We start from the raw sequence: 17,891 nt of genomic DNA, 5'->3' as shown, positions 1-17,891 counted from the left end.
GATTCTCTGATATTCCAATGGGCCAGTTTAACACTATTTAGTCAAAGAGAAGGCTGTTGCAATGGGGAGATTTATCAAAACCTGTCCAGAGGAAAGGTTGCACATAGCAACCAATTAGATCGCTTATTTCATTTTTAACAAGGCCTGTGGAAAAATGAAAGAAGCGATCTGATTGGGTGCTATGGGCAACTAGGCAACTTTTCCTCTGGACAGGGTTTGATAAATCTCCCCCTTGGAGTTGACTTTACTTGAGCCAATTCCTTGCCATCCAAGATCATTTTCTTCTAAGCTGATGCACTAATAAAACCATTTAACCCTTTTGATGGTCTGACTTATGAGTGCAATGATAACAACAAAGTTTACAATGCAAGTAAAAAAAAAAAAAGAGAAGCACAGTAGAGCCATATTTTCCTTTGGTTAACCCAAGGAACCCCAGTTTGACAATGCAGTGCAGGTTTGCAGAACATTGTACAGTATTTATAGTGTCCAACTCACCCCTGGCATGTACTCCACAAATATGGAGAGCTTCTTCTCAGTAGGGTCCCGCAAGCAACCATAATATTGAACTATCCTTTCATGTCTATGAATCTTTAGCAGCTGGATCTCACATTCTAGAGCATTCACCTCCTACAAACAAAAAAATAAGATCATTTAGTAAAGCTCCTAAACAAGAAAGGAAGGGAAGTATAGGATTTAAATTTTGTTGTAAGCACCGACATGAGCACAATTTAAAATAAAATACCCCTTTAAATACACATTTCATTTAAAGAGGACATCTCATGATACTGTGCAATTTTATAATCTTCCCAGTTCTCTGCCCCCATCAAGATAAACCACCCCCTGCCTTTATTTTTATTATATTTTAGTTTTCTACCTTGATATAGCGTTCCCCAGCAGGCGTGAAATCATCTGAAGCCATACAGGGGAGAACTTCCTCTCTCACTCTACTACACACAGCCCAGAGGGGCTGCAACTCCCCCCCCCCCAGCGCTCCAGACTGCATTTCCTGATTTTGGACTTCTGCCAGGCCAGTAAGAGTCCAAAGTCTGTGCATGAAGAAATTGGGGGAAATGTGCTCTGGACAAGTAAAGAGACACCCAGTGGCGGCTTTTTTAAACACAAAACATAGAAAACTTAATTACAATAATATCAGAATTAAAAGTAGTATACTTCAAGTAGTTGCTGTGTTAGGCTACGTTGAAATTACATTTTTAAATTACATTTGGCTTTGTTTGCCGATCTTATTCATTGTGAACCATTTACTTGACATATGTCTAAAGAGTAGCCTTTGCCATCCACTGTGCAGGTATGCATTGGCACACCATTGTTCTGAACTAATGCTGCACTTTATTATACAGTTCATTTTTCATTATACAATTCATCCAGTAAAAAAAAAAAAGTAATGCACAGTATACAATTTGGGTGCATTTCAGGCACGATTTGTGTCTCCGTGGCATGGATATGATTTCTGAATCTCATAATTGTCTGCAATCATATCCGTGCACAGACCGGCTTGGACCCAATGACGCAAGTGTAGACAGCTAATGACTAAGTTCGAGTCCTTTTCCGAGCATATCCGACTTTTAAATCGGACCGACAGTTGTGGTCTGCCAAGTTTCTGCTGACTACACTCAGGTCATAGGATTGTATGGGGTCCGTATGGGGCATGGATATGATTCCAGACGATTTTGAGTTGTGATGTGAATGCACACATTAATCATGGTGACACATGCCACCTACTACAAAGATATATACTGGAGCTATATAATAGGAAATGGATTATACCACTGATTGAATGCTGACAAACAATGTGAACAGAGCCTTAGTAATGGGTAATACCTCTATGTGTCCATTTTACTAGTGAGTTATAGAGTCACTACTAAGCAATTATTCTGGGGCACATATTCACCACCTGCCTCATTTACCCACAAGGCATTATTACAAAAGAAATAAAGAACCCAACCATGCACAACCAGTCAAACCATCAACTACATCCCAAAAGAAAAATAATCTTACCTTGCTTGTTTCTTGGCTGTCTGGGTCGAACGGCACCTGTTTTACAGCCAGTTCTCTACCAGTGTCCACATCATAACAAAGATAAACTTCTCCAAATGCTCCTCTTCCCAGCATCTTACCCAGCCTCCAATTTTCAGGAGCCTGTGGGGCTAAAGGGAGCATGTGTTTTTGTTAAAATCTATGTTACCATTCTACGTTGCATATTAGGAAAATTAAAGGAGTATGTTGATGTTTGGTGGTTGGCTAATGGAAAGCTGGCCATTCGAGGACGTGGCGCCTCTTGGAATCAGTAGGTGTCCCAACCGATGAGCTTGTTATCCCCTATTATGTGGATTTAAAGGGACTAATATTAAAGGCTATTATTTTTTCTAAATAAAGTCAGTAAGAATTGAACCCAGCTGCTGAAAAATAGAATTAAATCTACCGTATATACTCGAGTATAAGCCGAGGCCCCTAATTTCACCCCAAAAACCCAGGAAAAGTTATTGACTCGACTATAAGCCTAGGGTTGGAAATACCTCATCCCCCCATGTAATCATCCAGACCCCCGTCATCATCCCCCCCCCCTACATCATCACCGCCTGTCAATCCCTTCATCAGTGGTCTTCAACCTGCGGACCTCCAGATGTTGCAAAACTACTCCAGATGTAGTTTTGAAACCTCTGGAGGTCCGCAGGTTGAAGACCACTCCGGCCTTTGTCATCATTCAGACTCCCCCCCCCCCCCACTTTTAGTTTTCTACTCACCTTCCCTCGGTGGGAAGGAAGGGTGAGCTGGTCCGGGCCATCTATGCTGCAGGGACTGTTCTGTGGGGAGGGTTAGTCGTTCCGGGCTGTCCATCTTCACCGGGAGGCCCTCTTCTCCGCTCCGGGCCGGCCCCGGACTAGTGATTTTGCCTTGACGATGACGCACAGGGACGTTCATGCGGCGAATGAACGTCCCTGTGCGTCGTCGTCAAGGCAACGTCACTAGTCCGGGCGCGGAGAAGAGGGCCCGCCCCGTGAGAATGGACAGCCCGGAACGACTAACCCTCCCCACAGGAACAGGACAGTCCCTGCAGCATAGATGGCCCGGACCAGCTCACCCTTCCTTCCCACCGAGGGGAGGTGAGTAGAAAACTAAAGGGGGGGATGACGAAGGCCGCAGTGGTCTTCAACCTGCGGACCTCCAGAGGTTTCAAAACTACATCCGAGTATATAAGGTAATACTTACCTTCCTTGCTACTCTGCCACAACTGTTCTCACAGTGCTCAGTCCTGCTGAGCAGAACTTAGGGTCAGTGATGGCAAGAGGAATTGCCTGCTCAGCCAATCACTGGCTGAGGAAGGACACTGCCGCTGCCACTGATTGGCTGAGCAGGTAGTACTTCATGATGACATTGACACCAAAAAAGTGCTGTGCAACAGGAATGGGCTCTGAGGAACATCAAATTATTTAGAACAAATGCTAGCTGGAATATCTCTTTAACACTATTTGGTAGAAACTCCTACATGCCCTTAGTTTGACCAGAACTATATTATTCTGTTTCTGTCTAAAGAATTTGCAGCCATCAGCATATGTCTGAACATCCTTCTGTGCATATAAACAAATACAATGGTCCCTCAACATACGATGGTAATCTGTTCCAAACGGACCATCGTTTGTTGAAACCATCGCATGTTGAGGGATCCGTGCAATGTAAAGTATAGGACAGTGGTCTACAACCTGCGGACCTCCAGATGTTGCAAAACTACAACATGCTTGCTGGGTGTTGTAGTTTTGCAACATCTGGAGGTCCGTAGGTTGTAGAACACTGTTAGACGAAGTTGTACTCACCTGTCCCCGCCGCTCTGGACCGTCACCGCTGCCCTGGATGTCACCGTCCATCGATGTCGCCGCATCCCCGACGCTCCGGCAAGGCCTCTGCTTCCCCAGCATCTTCGCTCTCCGTCGCCGCCATCACGTCGCTACGCACGCCGCTCCTATTGGATGACGGGACCGCGTGCGCAGCGACGTGATGACGACGATGGAGAGCGCCGACGATGCAGGGATCCTGAAGAGGACGCGCCGGAGCCCCGAGGACAGGTAAGTGATTGTCAGCGGACCACACGGGGCACCGTAAACGGCTATCCGGTAGCAGCTGAAGCAGTCAGCGCTGCCGGATAGCCGTTTATGTGATGGCCCTGACATACAAAAGCATCGTATGTTGATGCTGCCTCTGAGAGACCATCGCATGTTGAAATTATCGTATGTCGGGGCCATCGTAGGTCGCGGGGTTACTGTAATAGTCTACACACAGTTTCTACACTGGAACTAGGCATTAGTAGGTTTTATGTGCTTACATATGTGGCAGTCAGTCTGTGAGGAGTGTAAGAATGGTATGCTTTGCTCTGAGTTGGTCCACCATAATTTCCTATGGTCTTCAATCTGCATCAGGCTGTCCGATTTCATACTTCTTTTCCTGCTGCTGGAACCAAACTGGAACGGATTGTCGGGTGCACCATAACTTCTTGGAAATGTCCGACGACCTATATAAGGCAAAATACATGGTGACAGTCCTTATCTCCTCTAGATTCCTTAGTCATCAATGAAAGCCACTATGTATATATATATATATATATATATATATATATATATATATATATATATATATATATAAAATGTATATCTATTTATCTATAAATCTTCATCATCATCAATACACAGTACTTAAAATTGTTGCTGAACCTTCATGATGTCATGCACCCAGTAGTGAAAGGATCTAAACTAACGTATAGTACAGAACTATGTTGTGCCATATCTAGTCATACAAGACCAGGCAACACCCCATACTCACCATCACTGTAGTCTTTCCGACTTTGAGAAAAGTGAAATTGCCGGGGAAAGGTTCCTCCTTTACCAAATCTCTCATATAGGGGAATTTCAAAATCTGAAAAATAAAGAAGACGAGAAGACCATAAAGAACCTGGAGACCTGGGATGATGTAAGTGCAGAATTACATAACACATGAAAATATAACATTATACACTTATTAATATTTGTGACTAATTTAACTGCATTTCCTTTAACCCAGTGGAGATGCTTTGTTCGAAACAGGTGGTCTGTGCCAAAAATATACCAATGAAAAAAAGGGTTCTGTTAAAAAAAAAAGCAGGCAACAATTCCTCTACTGCAAAATGTGTTGTTACAGTTACTGAAAAGTGCATTATATTGTGACATTTAGTTGTTGGATTTGTATTTAATATCAACTTTAATATCGACTTTAAACAATCTCTAGAACCAAAATGGTCCTCCTGCCTGGGCGCTAAGCTTTATTCTGTGGGGAGGGAGAGGCCCAGGCCTCTTAATAAATCTGGAGCATTTGCGGCTCCTCTGACTAGCTAGGGGCTGGTGTCGATTTTACCAAAAGTTATGCCTGTTTCCCAAAAAAAAAAAAAAAAAAAGCATTGTCAGCAGCAACATAGGACTATAAACTGTCTGCCACAATTAACTCCTCTACATCTGGACGGCTCAGTATACCAAAACTATGTACATTACCGTATATAATCGAGTATAAGCCGACCCAAATATAAGCCGAGGCCCCTAATTTCACCCCAAAAACCCAGGAAAAGTTATTGATTCGACTATAAGCCTAGGGTGGGAAATACATCACCCCCCTTCATCATCACCGCCTGTCAATCCCTTCATCAGTGGTCTTCGACCTGCGGACCTCCAGATGTTGTAAAACTACAACTCCCAGCATGCCCGGACAGCCATCGGCTGTCCGGGCATGCTGGGAGTTGTAGTTTTGAAACCTCTGGAGGTCCGCAGGTTGAAGACCACTGCAGCCTTCGTCATCACGTTGCGGCGACACACAAGGACGTTGCGCATGAACGTCCCTGTGCGTCGTCATCAAGGCAACGTCACTAGTCTGGAGAAGAGCCCCCCCCCCGGTGAAAATGGACAGCCCGCAACGACTAACCCTCCCCACCGGACGGTCCCTGCAGCATAGATGGCCCGGACCAGCTCACCCTAACTTCCCGCCGAGGGGAGTACAAAACAAAAGGGGGGGGGCTGGATGATGACGAAGGCCGCAGTGGTCTTCAACCTGCGGACCTCCAGAGGTTTCAAAACTACAACTCCCAGCATGCCTGGATGTCTGGGCATGCTGGAAGTTGTAGTTTTGTAACATCTGGAGGTCCGCAGGTTGAAGACCACTGAGAAGGGATAGACAGGCGGAGAGTTCACTCAAGTATAAGCCGAGGGGGCGTTTTCAGCACGAAAAATCGTGCTGAAGAACTCGGCTTATACTCGAGTATATACGGTAATCCAGATCCTTCTCTAGAGATCCCTCTAGACCCCCCCCCCACTCCCCTCAGCCCCCAACACCCCCACCCCCCGTCTCCTTGGAGCGGAATCACAACATCAGACCAAGGTGTGACTTCTGTGCTCCTATCAATAAAGCAGAGGGAGAGGCCCCATTGCTAGCGCCCCTATTCTAAGTTTAGTGAGTTACTTTACCTAAACAATCGATGCTGTCTTTGAGCTGACCTTTTCTTCCTGGAATCGGCGTAGAGTAAGCTGGGCTGGAAGCCAAAACAAGAACCGTTCTGTTACATGGGGATTCCCCAGAAATAGAATTACACCAGAGCTGAAAGAAAAACATCCAGGCAACATGTTCTGTCTGGACCCCTGAGGTCTCACAGAGACCATAACTACGTGACAAGAAGTTAAGAGGAACTTGACACATTCATTTTGAGGAGAGTCAGCCTAAATGTAATCTCTGTTCAATGTTCCGTCTACAATGTTGAACAATATTGATGTCTTTTTACATTGCAGAAGGGCATATGAGTCTTTTAAAGGGGTTCTCCGGTGGAAAACAATTCTTTTTAATCAACTAGTGGCAGATATTTAAACAGATGTGTTAAATATTTATACAGTACTTCTATTTAAAAATCTTAATCCTTCCAGTATTTATCAGCTGCTGTATGCTACAGAGGAAGTTGTGGAGTTCTGTCTGGCCACAGTGCTCACTGCTGACACCTCTGTCCATGTCAGGAACTGTCTGGAGCATTAGAGGTTTGCTATGGGGATTTGCTCCTGGACACTGTGGTCAGACAGAAAAGAACCATACAATTGACTCTGGAGCACACAGCAGCTGATAAGTACTGTAAGGATTAAGATTTTTAAATAGAAGTAATTTACAAATCTGTTTAAATTTTTTGCACCACTTGGTTAAAAAAAATGTTTTCCACTGGGGTAAACCTTTAAAGTACTAGGGCCTGGTAGGACTGTATCTTTTGTGCCCCCTATAGCTCTGCCCCTAAAACACAATCATTATGCAGTATATCTCCTGCACTATGATCTGCTTTCAAACTTTATGCATGACACACAGAATGTTACAATATTCATCACCCATAATACATACTTTTTTGACCTACTAATAAATAAAATTTTCGCCTACTCGGGATATCAAAGTAATAATCTTGATGAATCTTGACTTTGCTTATGAACCCGTGTACTGCTGTAAAGCTTGGTGTATCATATTATATAGGAAGGTAATGATTGGTTTGGGAAAATCCACCAAATAGACCTTGGTATAGGGGGTGCAGAGTTAGCATTTTTACCCAGGCCTGCTACCTTTAGGAGCCCAAAGGCCCCTTTGCCACAAGAGTAGACACCAAGACACACAGTAAGTCGAGTTTCCAGAATTCAGTCTTTACACTGGGGCCTAGGGGCCTTCAAGTTACATCTTTAACTTGTAGAAATAATTTAAAAAAAACTATTTTAATATCTGGTTCACATGAAACTTCTGAATGGTTTTGACACTTTTTGGGCCTGTGCATTGATCAGCTATTGAAAGTCCTGGCCACATGATGTTATATTACTATAGATGCTACATTACTTAAAGGGGTATTCCAGGCAAAACCTTTTTTTATATATATCAACTGGCTCCGGAAAGTTAAACAGATTTGTAAATTACTTCTATTAAAAAATCTTAATCCTTCCAATAGTTATTAGCTTCTGAAGTTTTCTGTCTAACTGCTCAATGATGATGTCACGTCCCGGGAGCTGTGCATGATGGGAGAATATTGCTTGCATGATGGGAGAATATCCCCATAGGAGCTGGACAGCTCCCGGGACGTGAGTCATCAGAGAGCAGTTAGACAGAAAACAACAACTCAACTTCAGAAGCTAATAACTATTGGAAGGATTAAGATTTCTGGAGCCAGTTGATATATAAAAAAAAGTTTTGGCCTGGAATACCGCTTTAATGTAACCAGGCCTGTTGGGAATTAGTAGCACGTGGCAGCTTAGGCCCTGAGACAACCTTAAAGGGGTATTCCAGGAAAAACTTTTTTTTATATATTAACTGGCTCCAGAAAGTTAAACAGATTTGTAAATTACTTCCATTAAAAAATCTTAACTTCAGAAGCTCATAAGTACTGAAAGGATTAAGGTTGTTCTTTTCTGTCTAAGTGCTCTCTGATGACACGTGTCTCTGGAACCGCCCAGTTTAGAAGAGGTTTGCTATGGGGATTTACTTCTAAACTGGGCGGTTCCCGAGACACGTGTCATCAGAGAGCACTCAGACAGACAAGAACAACCTTAACTTCAGAAGCTCATAAGTCCTGAAAGGATTAAGATTTTTTAATGGAAGTAATTTACAAATCTGTTTAACTTTCTGAAGCCAGTTGATGTATATAAAAAAGTTTTTTCCTGGATAACCCCTTTAATCCTCAAAATACCCATCAATATCTGACTTGTGGGGGTCCAAAATGCCAGGGCCACGGTTCCTGCATATATTTAAAGGGGTACTCTGCTGCTCAGCATTTGGAGTTGGTGCCGGGAGCTTGTGACGTCATAGCCCTGCCCCCCTCGTGACATCATGAGGGGGCGGGGCTAGGACGCCACGAGCTCCCGGCGCTGGCTACAGCGTTAGGAACAGTTTGTTCCAAATGCTGAGCAGCTAAGACTCTTAGGGGGAGATTTATCAAAACCAGTCCAGAAGAAAAGTTGCTGTGTTGCCCATAGCAACCAATCAGATCGCTTCTTTCATTTTTGAAAAGGCCTGTGAAAAATGAAAGAAGCGATCTGATTGGTTGCTATGGGCAACTCAGCAACATTTCCTCTGGACAGGTTTTAATAAATCTCCCCCTTAGTCCTTGCATAGAAAGGCAATGCTCAACCTGCCAGAGATTTTGATGGTGGTCTCATATCAGCCCCGATGTTCAAGGGCTCTATAGGGGGCGCTCATTAGTGTTCATCACAGCACTTGCAGGATCAGGAGCAGTAAAGTTCCTCTGAAGATTTAGGCCCACAGCAATGCCCTGATATCTTTGCACATTTTGTGTCCTGGTATGTGATGAATACTAACTGATAAATGGCCATACTGAACACCAATTCTGACATGACACTGCTTGACTACATAATATGCATGTATTTATAATATAGTGCATTAAAGGGGTACTCCGGTGAAAAACTTTTTTTTTTTTTTTTAAATCAACTGGTGGCAGAAAATTTAACAGATTTGTAAATTACTTCTATTAAAAAATCTTAATCCTTCCTGTACTTATTAGTTGCTGAATACTACAGCGGAAATTCTTTTCTATTTGGAACACAGAGCTCTCTGCTGACATCACGAGCACAGTGCTCTCTGCTGACATCTCTGTCCATTTTAGGAACTGTCCGGGACAGCATATGTTTGCTATGGGGATTTCCTTTTATTCTGGACAGTTCCTCAAATGGACAGAGATGTCAGCAGAGAGCACTGTGCTCATGATGTCAGCAGAGAGCTCTGTGTTTCAAACGGAAAAGAATTTTCACTGTAGTATTCAGCAGCTAATGAGTACAGGAAGGATTAAGATTTTTTAATAGAAGTAATTTACAAATCTATTTAACTTTCTGGCACCAGTTGATTTAAAAAAAAAAGAAGTTTTTCACCGGAGTACCCCTTTAAAGAATGAGCTGCATCTGCTCTGGAAACATGCCCCTAAGCATGCATGCAACAGCTTAGCATTTATGTTGTAATACATTCCCACAATCAATAATGAAAAGTTAGTAAACCTGCGGAGCTTCACTTTATTGTGTTTTCTTTTCCTTCGGGTCCGACTTTTGTTAAATGAGAAGCAGTTGCTTTAGTTATCTGTGGAATGTTTACCCAGGAAACACCCAGCTGGGAGCAAAGGTTTCCCCCTTTTCCATAGCCTACCCTCTGCACTTCCTTCCACAAGGAACTTAATCTTCTGGTGGCTTCTAGCAAATCACATGACCTCATCCACTGATGTCAGTTTCAGTGGTCTTCAACCTACGGACCTCCAGATGTTGCAAAACTAAAATTCCCAGCATGCCCGGACAGCCGTTGGCTGTCCGGGCATGCTGGGAGTTGTAGTTTTGCAACATCTGGAGGTCCGCAGGTTAAAGACCACTGTTCTAGACAATGACAACATATTCTTACCTGATAACATCTGTACGGACCGATGAAGTATAAGCTCATCTGCTGTCAATATCAGGAGAATTGTGGGGAACATATTTCGACTGACTACTTCTATTCTCAAAGCCCCCCCACTTGTATAGAAGACCACCGGTAAAATGTGGATATATAACACAATGCCCAATAACCAAGCTAGATAAAAGGAGATCCAAGAAAGGGAGATGAATCGCGCTGCCACAAGAAGTATATATGGGTAAATTTATTGCACACAAAGGATCCAAGCAACGCGTTTCAAAGCCCTTCTGGCTTTTTCGTCAGGTCTCATAGTTAGAAGAGGAGAAAGGTAACAGTGTGGAGCCCCATACCAGATCTCTCTTGAAAAGTCAGAAAGGGAATTAAAAGGGTGAAAAACTTTTTTTTTTAAATCAACTGGTGCCAGAAAGTTAAACAGATTTGTAAATTACTTCTATTAAATTTTTTTAATCCTTCCTGTACTTATTAGCTGCTGAATACTACAGTGGAAATTATTTTCCGTTTGAAACACAGAGCTGTCTGCTGACATCATGGCCACAGTGCTCTCTGCTGACATCTCTGTCCATTTTAGGAACTGTCCAGAGCTGTCTGCTGACATCATGGCCACAGTGCTCTCTGCTGACATCTCTGTCCATTTTAAGAACTGTCCAGAGTAGGAGAAAATCCCCATAGCAAACATATGCTGTTCTGGACAGTTCCTAAAATGGACAGAGATGTCAGCAGAGAGCACTGTGCTCGTGATGTCAGCAGACAGCTCTGTGTTTCAAAAAGAAAATAATTTCCGCTGTAGTATTCAGCAGCTAATAAGTACTGGAAGGATTACGATTTTTTTATAGAAGTAATTTACAAATCTGTTTAACTTTCTGGCACCAGTTAATTTAAAAAAAAAAAAAAAAGTTTTCCACCGGAGTACCCATTTAAGTATGAAACTTTCTGATGGACTCAGGACATGCTCCTTTGGGCCTTGACTGAAGAAGAAACCTGTACATTTGGCCTCCCTGGGGGTGGAAACTACACCACAAATAGGTTTAATATAAATTCACTTCAATGGGACAATGCTGCACCGACCAATTAAAGGGATTATCCAGCATAAGATGATTTTAGTAGGTACCTGGCAGACAGTAATGGACATGCTTAGGAAGGATCTGCGCTTGTCTTAGGGCTAAATGGCTATGTCATGAGATTACCATAACACTGTGGCTAGCTTTTTTTGAACTTGTATTTCCTGTTTGACTTATGTTTTTTTTACTACAAATCCCACAATGCCATTTTTCTCCCTCCCACACATCAGCCACCCCACCCATTGAAACAAAAGACCTGTGGTTTTCAATCAGGGTGCCTACAGCTGTTGCATTAGTTGCAGATTGATCCCTCCACCCATTGAAGCAGACAGGCTCCCTGTCATCAGCTGACTAGTGAGTCAGGTCTTGACCGCATTGCAAGCTGGGAAAAATCTGAGACAACAGTCATTTTGTATGCTGGTAACAATAAATATTGGGATGAAAATCACATAAGAATTGTGAGAAAACTGTCACACACAGGTACAGACACTATATTATGAACTACACTAACTTCACAGCCCCTGTAGCATAGTCAAATAAAAAAAATCCTGGAAAACCCCTTTAATAGTACAGTGAAAAGCAGAAATAAACTTTAAAGAGGCTGCATAAATGCTGCGGCCCCTTCAAAGACATCTACTAATCTAATATTGTTGGTCCATCCTTTAATATACTGTACAATACATATGCATGACATTCATACCTGTCCAACGATTGATCTAGTGACTGACAACTGCTAGACAGAGAACCATTAGGGCTAATAAAAGGATCCACGAGCTGTAAAAAAGAAAAATAATGTAAAACAAACATAATGAGTCAAAAACATCAATACAGAAATCAATATACTGCTATAGAAACGTTACCTTAAAGGGGTTCTCCAGTGGATAACTTTCTTTTTTTAATCAACTGGTGCTAGAAAGTTAAACAGATTTGTAAATTACTTCTATTAAAAAATCTTTACCCTTCCAGTACTTTTTAACAGCTGTATGCTACAGAGGAAATTCTTTTCTTTTTGAATTTCTTATTTGTCTTGTCCACACTGCTCTCTGCTGACACCTCTGTCCGTGTCAGGAACTGTCCAAAGCAGCATAGGTTTGCAATGGGGATTTTCTCCTGCTCTGGACAGTTCCTGATACGGGCATCAGGTGTCAGCAGAGAGCACTGTGGACAAGACAAAAAAGAAATTCAAAAGAAAAGAATTTCCTCTGTAGCATACAGCTGCTAAAAGGTACTGGAAGGGTAAAGATTTTTTAATAGAAGTCATTTACAAATCTGTTTAACTTCCTGGCACCAGTTGATTTAAAAAAAAAAAAAAAAATGTTTTCCACCGGAGTACTCCTTTAAAGTCAATGTCCACTATTTCACATTTTAATATTTGTAGACCCAACACTAAATTTTATTAAAAACAGTCTGCTCCGTCCCTGCACCCCACTTCTCTCCTGCCTGCTCAGGACCTGGCAAGTGATGTGAAGCTCCTATTACTGCTTGTTAGATTCTAAGGCAGCAGGAAGCCTTTCTCAGATAAGACAGTAGTAAGCTCATTCTGATGGGAACTATTGTGACTGATATCTAATGCAGTAATATGAGTTCACCCTCTTCACATCAATGGTCTGGTCCACAGCAAACTGGAGGAAAAGGGGTGCAGGGACGGATCAGACTGCTTTTAGAGATTGTGACAGGACAGATCAGCTGACAAGGATAGATCTGTGCATTATGGCTAATAGCATTATATTGTTAGGTTGTTCTATTATACTTTTTGACACCGTACACGTTGTTTGGAGGGAGGAAGCGCTGCTGCAGCTACTCACCACCACCAGTCTATTCAGCTGCTAGCAAAAAAAAGGCACTTTTATAACTTTGCAAACAGAGATGAGGCAAACTAATAGGTATAGTTAATTTTATTCCCCTAGCATCTATCTTCTAGGATATGCAGCTCCATATCTGATACAGAGCTGGCAGTTTCTCTTTAAGTCAAGTCTATTCTGGAGACTTTTAACTATGGCTGTCCAGGCATGCTGGGAGTTGTAGTTTTGCAACATCCGGAGGCACCCTGGTTGGGAAACACTGCCTTATCCTGTGGATAGGGCATAATTTTTAATCTTGGGATAACTCTTTTAAAGAGGATATCCAGGAATTTTTTTTTTTATATATCAACTGGCTCCAGAAAGTTAAACAGATTTGTAAATTACTTCTATTAAAAAAGATCTTAATCCTTTCAGTACTTATGAGCTGATGAAGTTGAGTTGTTCTTTTCTGTCTATGTGCTCTCTGATGACACCTGTCTCGGGAACCGCCCAGTTTAGAAGCAAATCCCCATAGCAAACCTCTTCTACTCTGTGCAGTTCCCGAGACAAGCAGAGATGTCAGCAGAGAGCACTGTTGCCAGACAGAAAACAACAACTCAATTTCAGCAGCTGATAATTATTGGAAGGATTAAGATTTTTTAATAGAAGTCATTTACAAATCTGTTTAACTTTCTGGAGCCAGTTGATGTATATATAGAATACCTAGAATACCCTTTTAATCTTCATGTGCCGATCATTTACTAAAGATGGCTAATAATGTTTTCTTTGTTGTTGTTTTTTTTTTTTTTTTTTTTTAATCCGAATAACTTCTTAAAGTTGCATCTATCTGCATATATATAATTACAATATATATGTAGCTATAAAGTATGGGCATCCTATGTTTTAAAGGGGTACTCCGGTGAAAACCTTTTTTCTTTTAAATCAACTGGTGGCAGAAAGTTAAACATATTTGTAAATTACTTCTATTAAAAAATCTTAATCCTTCCTGTACTTATTAGCTGCTGAGTACAAACAGAGGAAATTCTTTTCTTTTTGGAATGCTCTCTGATGACATCACGAGCACAGTTCTCTCTGCTCATGTTATTATAATAATATTAACGCTTCATTTATTGTTGTCCATAGTGGTATTTGAGCCCAAGTCCCCAGCGCTGCAAGGCAGCAGTGCTAACCACTGAGCCACCATGCTGCCCTTAGCATACATCTGCTATGCACGGTTGCTAAAATGGACAGAGATGTCAGCAGAGAGCACTGAGCTCGTGATGTCATCAGTGTTCCAAAAAGAAACAGCTAATAAGTACTGGAAGGATTAAGATTTTTTAATAGAAGTAATTTACAAATATGTTTAACTTTCTGCCACCAGTTGATTTAAAAGAAAAAAGGTTTTCACCGGAGTACCCCTTTAAGCTCCATCAAAATTGGAATAAACCAAAAACCTAAACCAAAAACCATACTAATGTTCATAACCGGACCTATAAAACCATACTGATCTTCTCAGGAATATATTGATCAGCAATTGACTCTTTACAATGTACAGTGCATAATGCTGTAAGTATTACTGCATTTATTTCATTTACACTTACACCAAGCATCCTAGGTTTACAAATGCAAGCATAAAAGGCAAAAAACGATAAAAGTTATTTTTGTGCAATCCTCCAATGCATGATATCACATTAAAGAGCACTGTGTCTATACCTCGGGTATGAATTCTCCCTCACTGTTGATACTTGTTATAGATTTCTGGCGTGCGATTTGCTCCTGTTCATCAGGGACACTTCCTGGAGGAGGAGAGCTGCGTCCAGTGTGTAAGGATCCTGATAAAACATGGAAGTACAAGAGTTATTTTATGGGACCTGTTGACAGAATAGGCTACTTTAAATAAGAGGCAGTGTTTAAGGCAGTGTTTCCCAACCAGGGTGCCTATTGCCATTGCAAAACTACAACTCCCAGCATGCCCGGACAGCCAAAGGCTGCTTGTGTATGTGAAAGGACAAAGAGACTCAGGCCAGCACAGGTTAAACCAGGTTTGCAAAAAGAGTGGACAACGCGTTTCGGCACACACAAAGTGCCTTCCTCAGGTCCAAAGATTACAATGCAAACTTCTCTGTTAGTATGCAGAGTTACTGGTGACGATCCTGATCGCAGCGGCGCTGGCGTGGTACTGACCAAATGGTCAGTACCACCCCAGCGCTGCTGCACACATACACGAGCAGAACAATATACTGTGATACTGCTTTGAAATTATTTCAGCGCTGCAGAATCTGTGTGCACTATATAAATAAAGATTATTATTATTATTATTATTAATAATGATGCACTCCAGTACTGGGGCTATTACAGAAGTCTTATCACTACTGGATGGACACCAAAAAAGGAAAATATCAGCAGCAACCAAAGTATTGAAAATGTACAAATCTTTATTGAAAAATACATGAGATAAAACAAATTTAAAAAGAAATGTATGAGCACAATGCACATTGCTGGATAGACTGCAAGAAGTGCCGACTAGACATTGGTACAAAGGGTAAAGAGACCTGCATCAACAATATCTAATAGAGCACATATATGGTACAAGTATATGGACCTAAAAAGAACTTCTCAAGATATTAGGAACACATAAGATAGGAAACAGAAAGATTACCAATGCAGAGCCATGCACCACCTGCACTTACCCCAACTTACGTTTCGCACCCCCTGATGAAGCGCAAATGCGCGAAACGTACGTTGGGGTAAGTGCAGGTGGTGCATGGCTCTGCATTGGTAATCTATCATGTTTCAGAAGACAGGAACCCCCGGTGGATATGGATCCGCTGGACCTGTGTGGCAGATGATTCGGACCATACCAGGGAGCGGTGTCTAAGGTGCTGCTGGTTTTCACCAGAGCCCGCTGCAAAGCGGAATGGACTTACTGCAGCAGGCAGCACCCAGGTCGCTACCTCTGGCATGTCTCGACCACACAGGGGGCTGAGGAGATGCGAGGCACAGAATGGATAAGACAGCTCATAGTCAGGATAGCAGAAGGTACGGGCAGGCAGCACAATAGCATAGTCAGGAATGCAGCAAATGGTCAGTAGGCAGGCGGCAAGGTCAGGTCACGGAGCAAAGGATCAGATACACAGCAAGGCAATAACAGGAATGCTTTCTCTCAGGCTCAAGGCAACAAAGATCCAGCAGGGAAGTGAGGAGGGTGGAGGAATTTATCAATGAGCCACCGGTGAATTACACTAATGAGTGACTGGCCCTTTAAATCTTCAGGCTCCGGCGTGCGTGCGTCCTAGGGGATGGGGACACGCGTGCCGGAGCAGAGAGGCAGAGGCTGGAGCAGGAGAAACACCAGGTGAATGATGGACTGGGGCTCGCATGCGGACACGTCCCGCAATGTGAGTCCCAACCCCGCTGGCAGCAGCAGGTAATGAGGCCATGCGCTCACGGCCAGAGTGTGCGACCGGAGCGCATAACGTAACAGTGAGGTGTATAATAATGGCAGGTTCCATTGAAGATAATGGAACAAGGAAGAAGAAACTATGATGTAACTTTTTAAATGTCAGCCAAATTACATCACTGAGACAATAGGTTTAATTCAGAGTGTAAATATTTTAAATAAGCAATAAATCTCTTGACTTATTTATAAATATATCATAACATGTGGTTAAACCTGTTTTCTAAATTTGGGAAAATCCAAACACGTGGTTGTATGGATGAGGTGTCACTTCTGGAAAGTTGTCATATCAGAATGGCTGAATAATTTTGAGGGAAGAAAAATCCAATACATAATGCAAGATTACTTATGTTACCAGGCAGATAGGAGAGGGAAAGATACTGTAGATACATAGATAGATAGATAAAATATTTTATGGATTAAGGAACCGGCGACTGAGGCTCCAAGTATGCTTGCACCCTGTTCAAAACTACCTATTTATCTTGATGTGCTGTTCATATTTGGACTTAGATAGATAGATAGATAGACAGACAGACATAGATAGAAAGACAGATAGATATGAGATAGATAGATAGATATGAGATAGATAGACAGACAGATAGATAGATAGAAAGACAGATAGATATGAGATAGACAGACAGACAGACAGGCAGATAGATAGATAATAGATAGATAGATTAGTGAGTTGATTGGTGAGTGTTGCGCCCCCTATATCCTGCCTAATTTATGATTTTAATTGCACAGTCACTTTGTATTTACTTTGTATTTACTGACTATGAGGTATGGGGACAGTAAATACCTTAAATTGTATTTGCACATGTCATATTATGCACTTTGATAATAATCAGATATATGGTATCACTTGTACTACTTGGTTATGCGCCTTATGTTTTTGTACATGAAATTTGCACTAATTGATTGATGTAATAATTGATGATGTCATTTGTGGCTATTTAAGAGCCAGTGTTTGTTCATTGCACTATGCCTGAAGATGGTGGTGTGGGATTACCGAAACATTGCTCTTTTTTTAATCTCTTGCTGAGGATGGAATAAATATCACCTTTTTGCACTAAAGACACTTTTTGTGTGCTGCGTTTTTTTTTTTTTTTTTTTTTTTTCAGATAGATAGACAGACAGATTTGAAATAGACAG

General features: G+C 42.0%; 1 protein-coding gene across 7 annotated transcripts in view; it reads right to left on the bottom strand.

Annotated features, from left to right (window-relative positions):
* LOC130273234 (mitogen-activated protein kinase kinase kinase 3-like) overlaps positions 1-17,891 on the bottom strand; it is a 209,900-nt gene that overhangs the window by 9,258 nt on the left and 182,751 nt on the right. For all 7 annotated transcript variants that reach the window (XM_056519672.1, XM_056519670.1, XM_056519671.1 and 4 more), the window contains 7 exons: positions 14,996-15,114; positions 12,202-12,275; positions 6,495-6,559; positions 4,831-4,923; positions 4,337-4,522; positions 2,017-2,165; positions 496-627 (listed from right to left, as the gene is read on the bottom strand). In XM_056519672.1, coding sequence (XP_056375647.1) covers positions 496-627; positions 2,017-2,165; positions 4,337-4,522; positions 4,831-4,923; positions 6,495-6,559; positions 12,202-12,275; positions 14,996-15,114 — 818 coding nt within the window. The remainder of the gene's footprint in view (positions 1-495; positions 628-2,016; positions 2,166-4,336; positions 4,523-4,830; positions 4,924-6,494; positions 6,560-12,201; positions 12,276-14,995; positions 15,115-17,891) is intronic.

The sequence above is a fragment of the Hyla sarda genome, chromosome 5, assembly GCF_029499605.1.
Source record: "Hyla sarda isolate aHylSar1 chromosome 5, aHylSar1.hap1, whole genome shotgun sequence".
Taxonomy (NCBI): Eukaryota; Metazoa; Chordata; class Amphibia; order Anura; family Hylidae; genus Hyla; species Hyla sarda.
The sequence above is the reverse complement of the archived record's forward strand: the minus strand, read 5'-3'. Positions and strand labels throughout refer to the sequence as shown.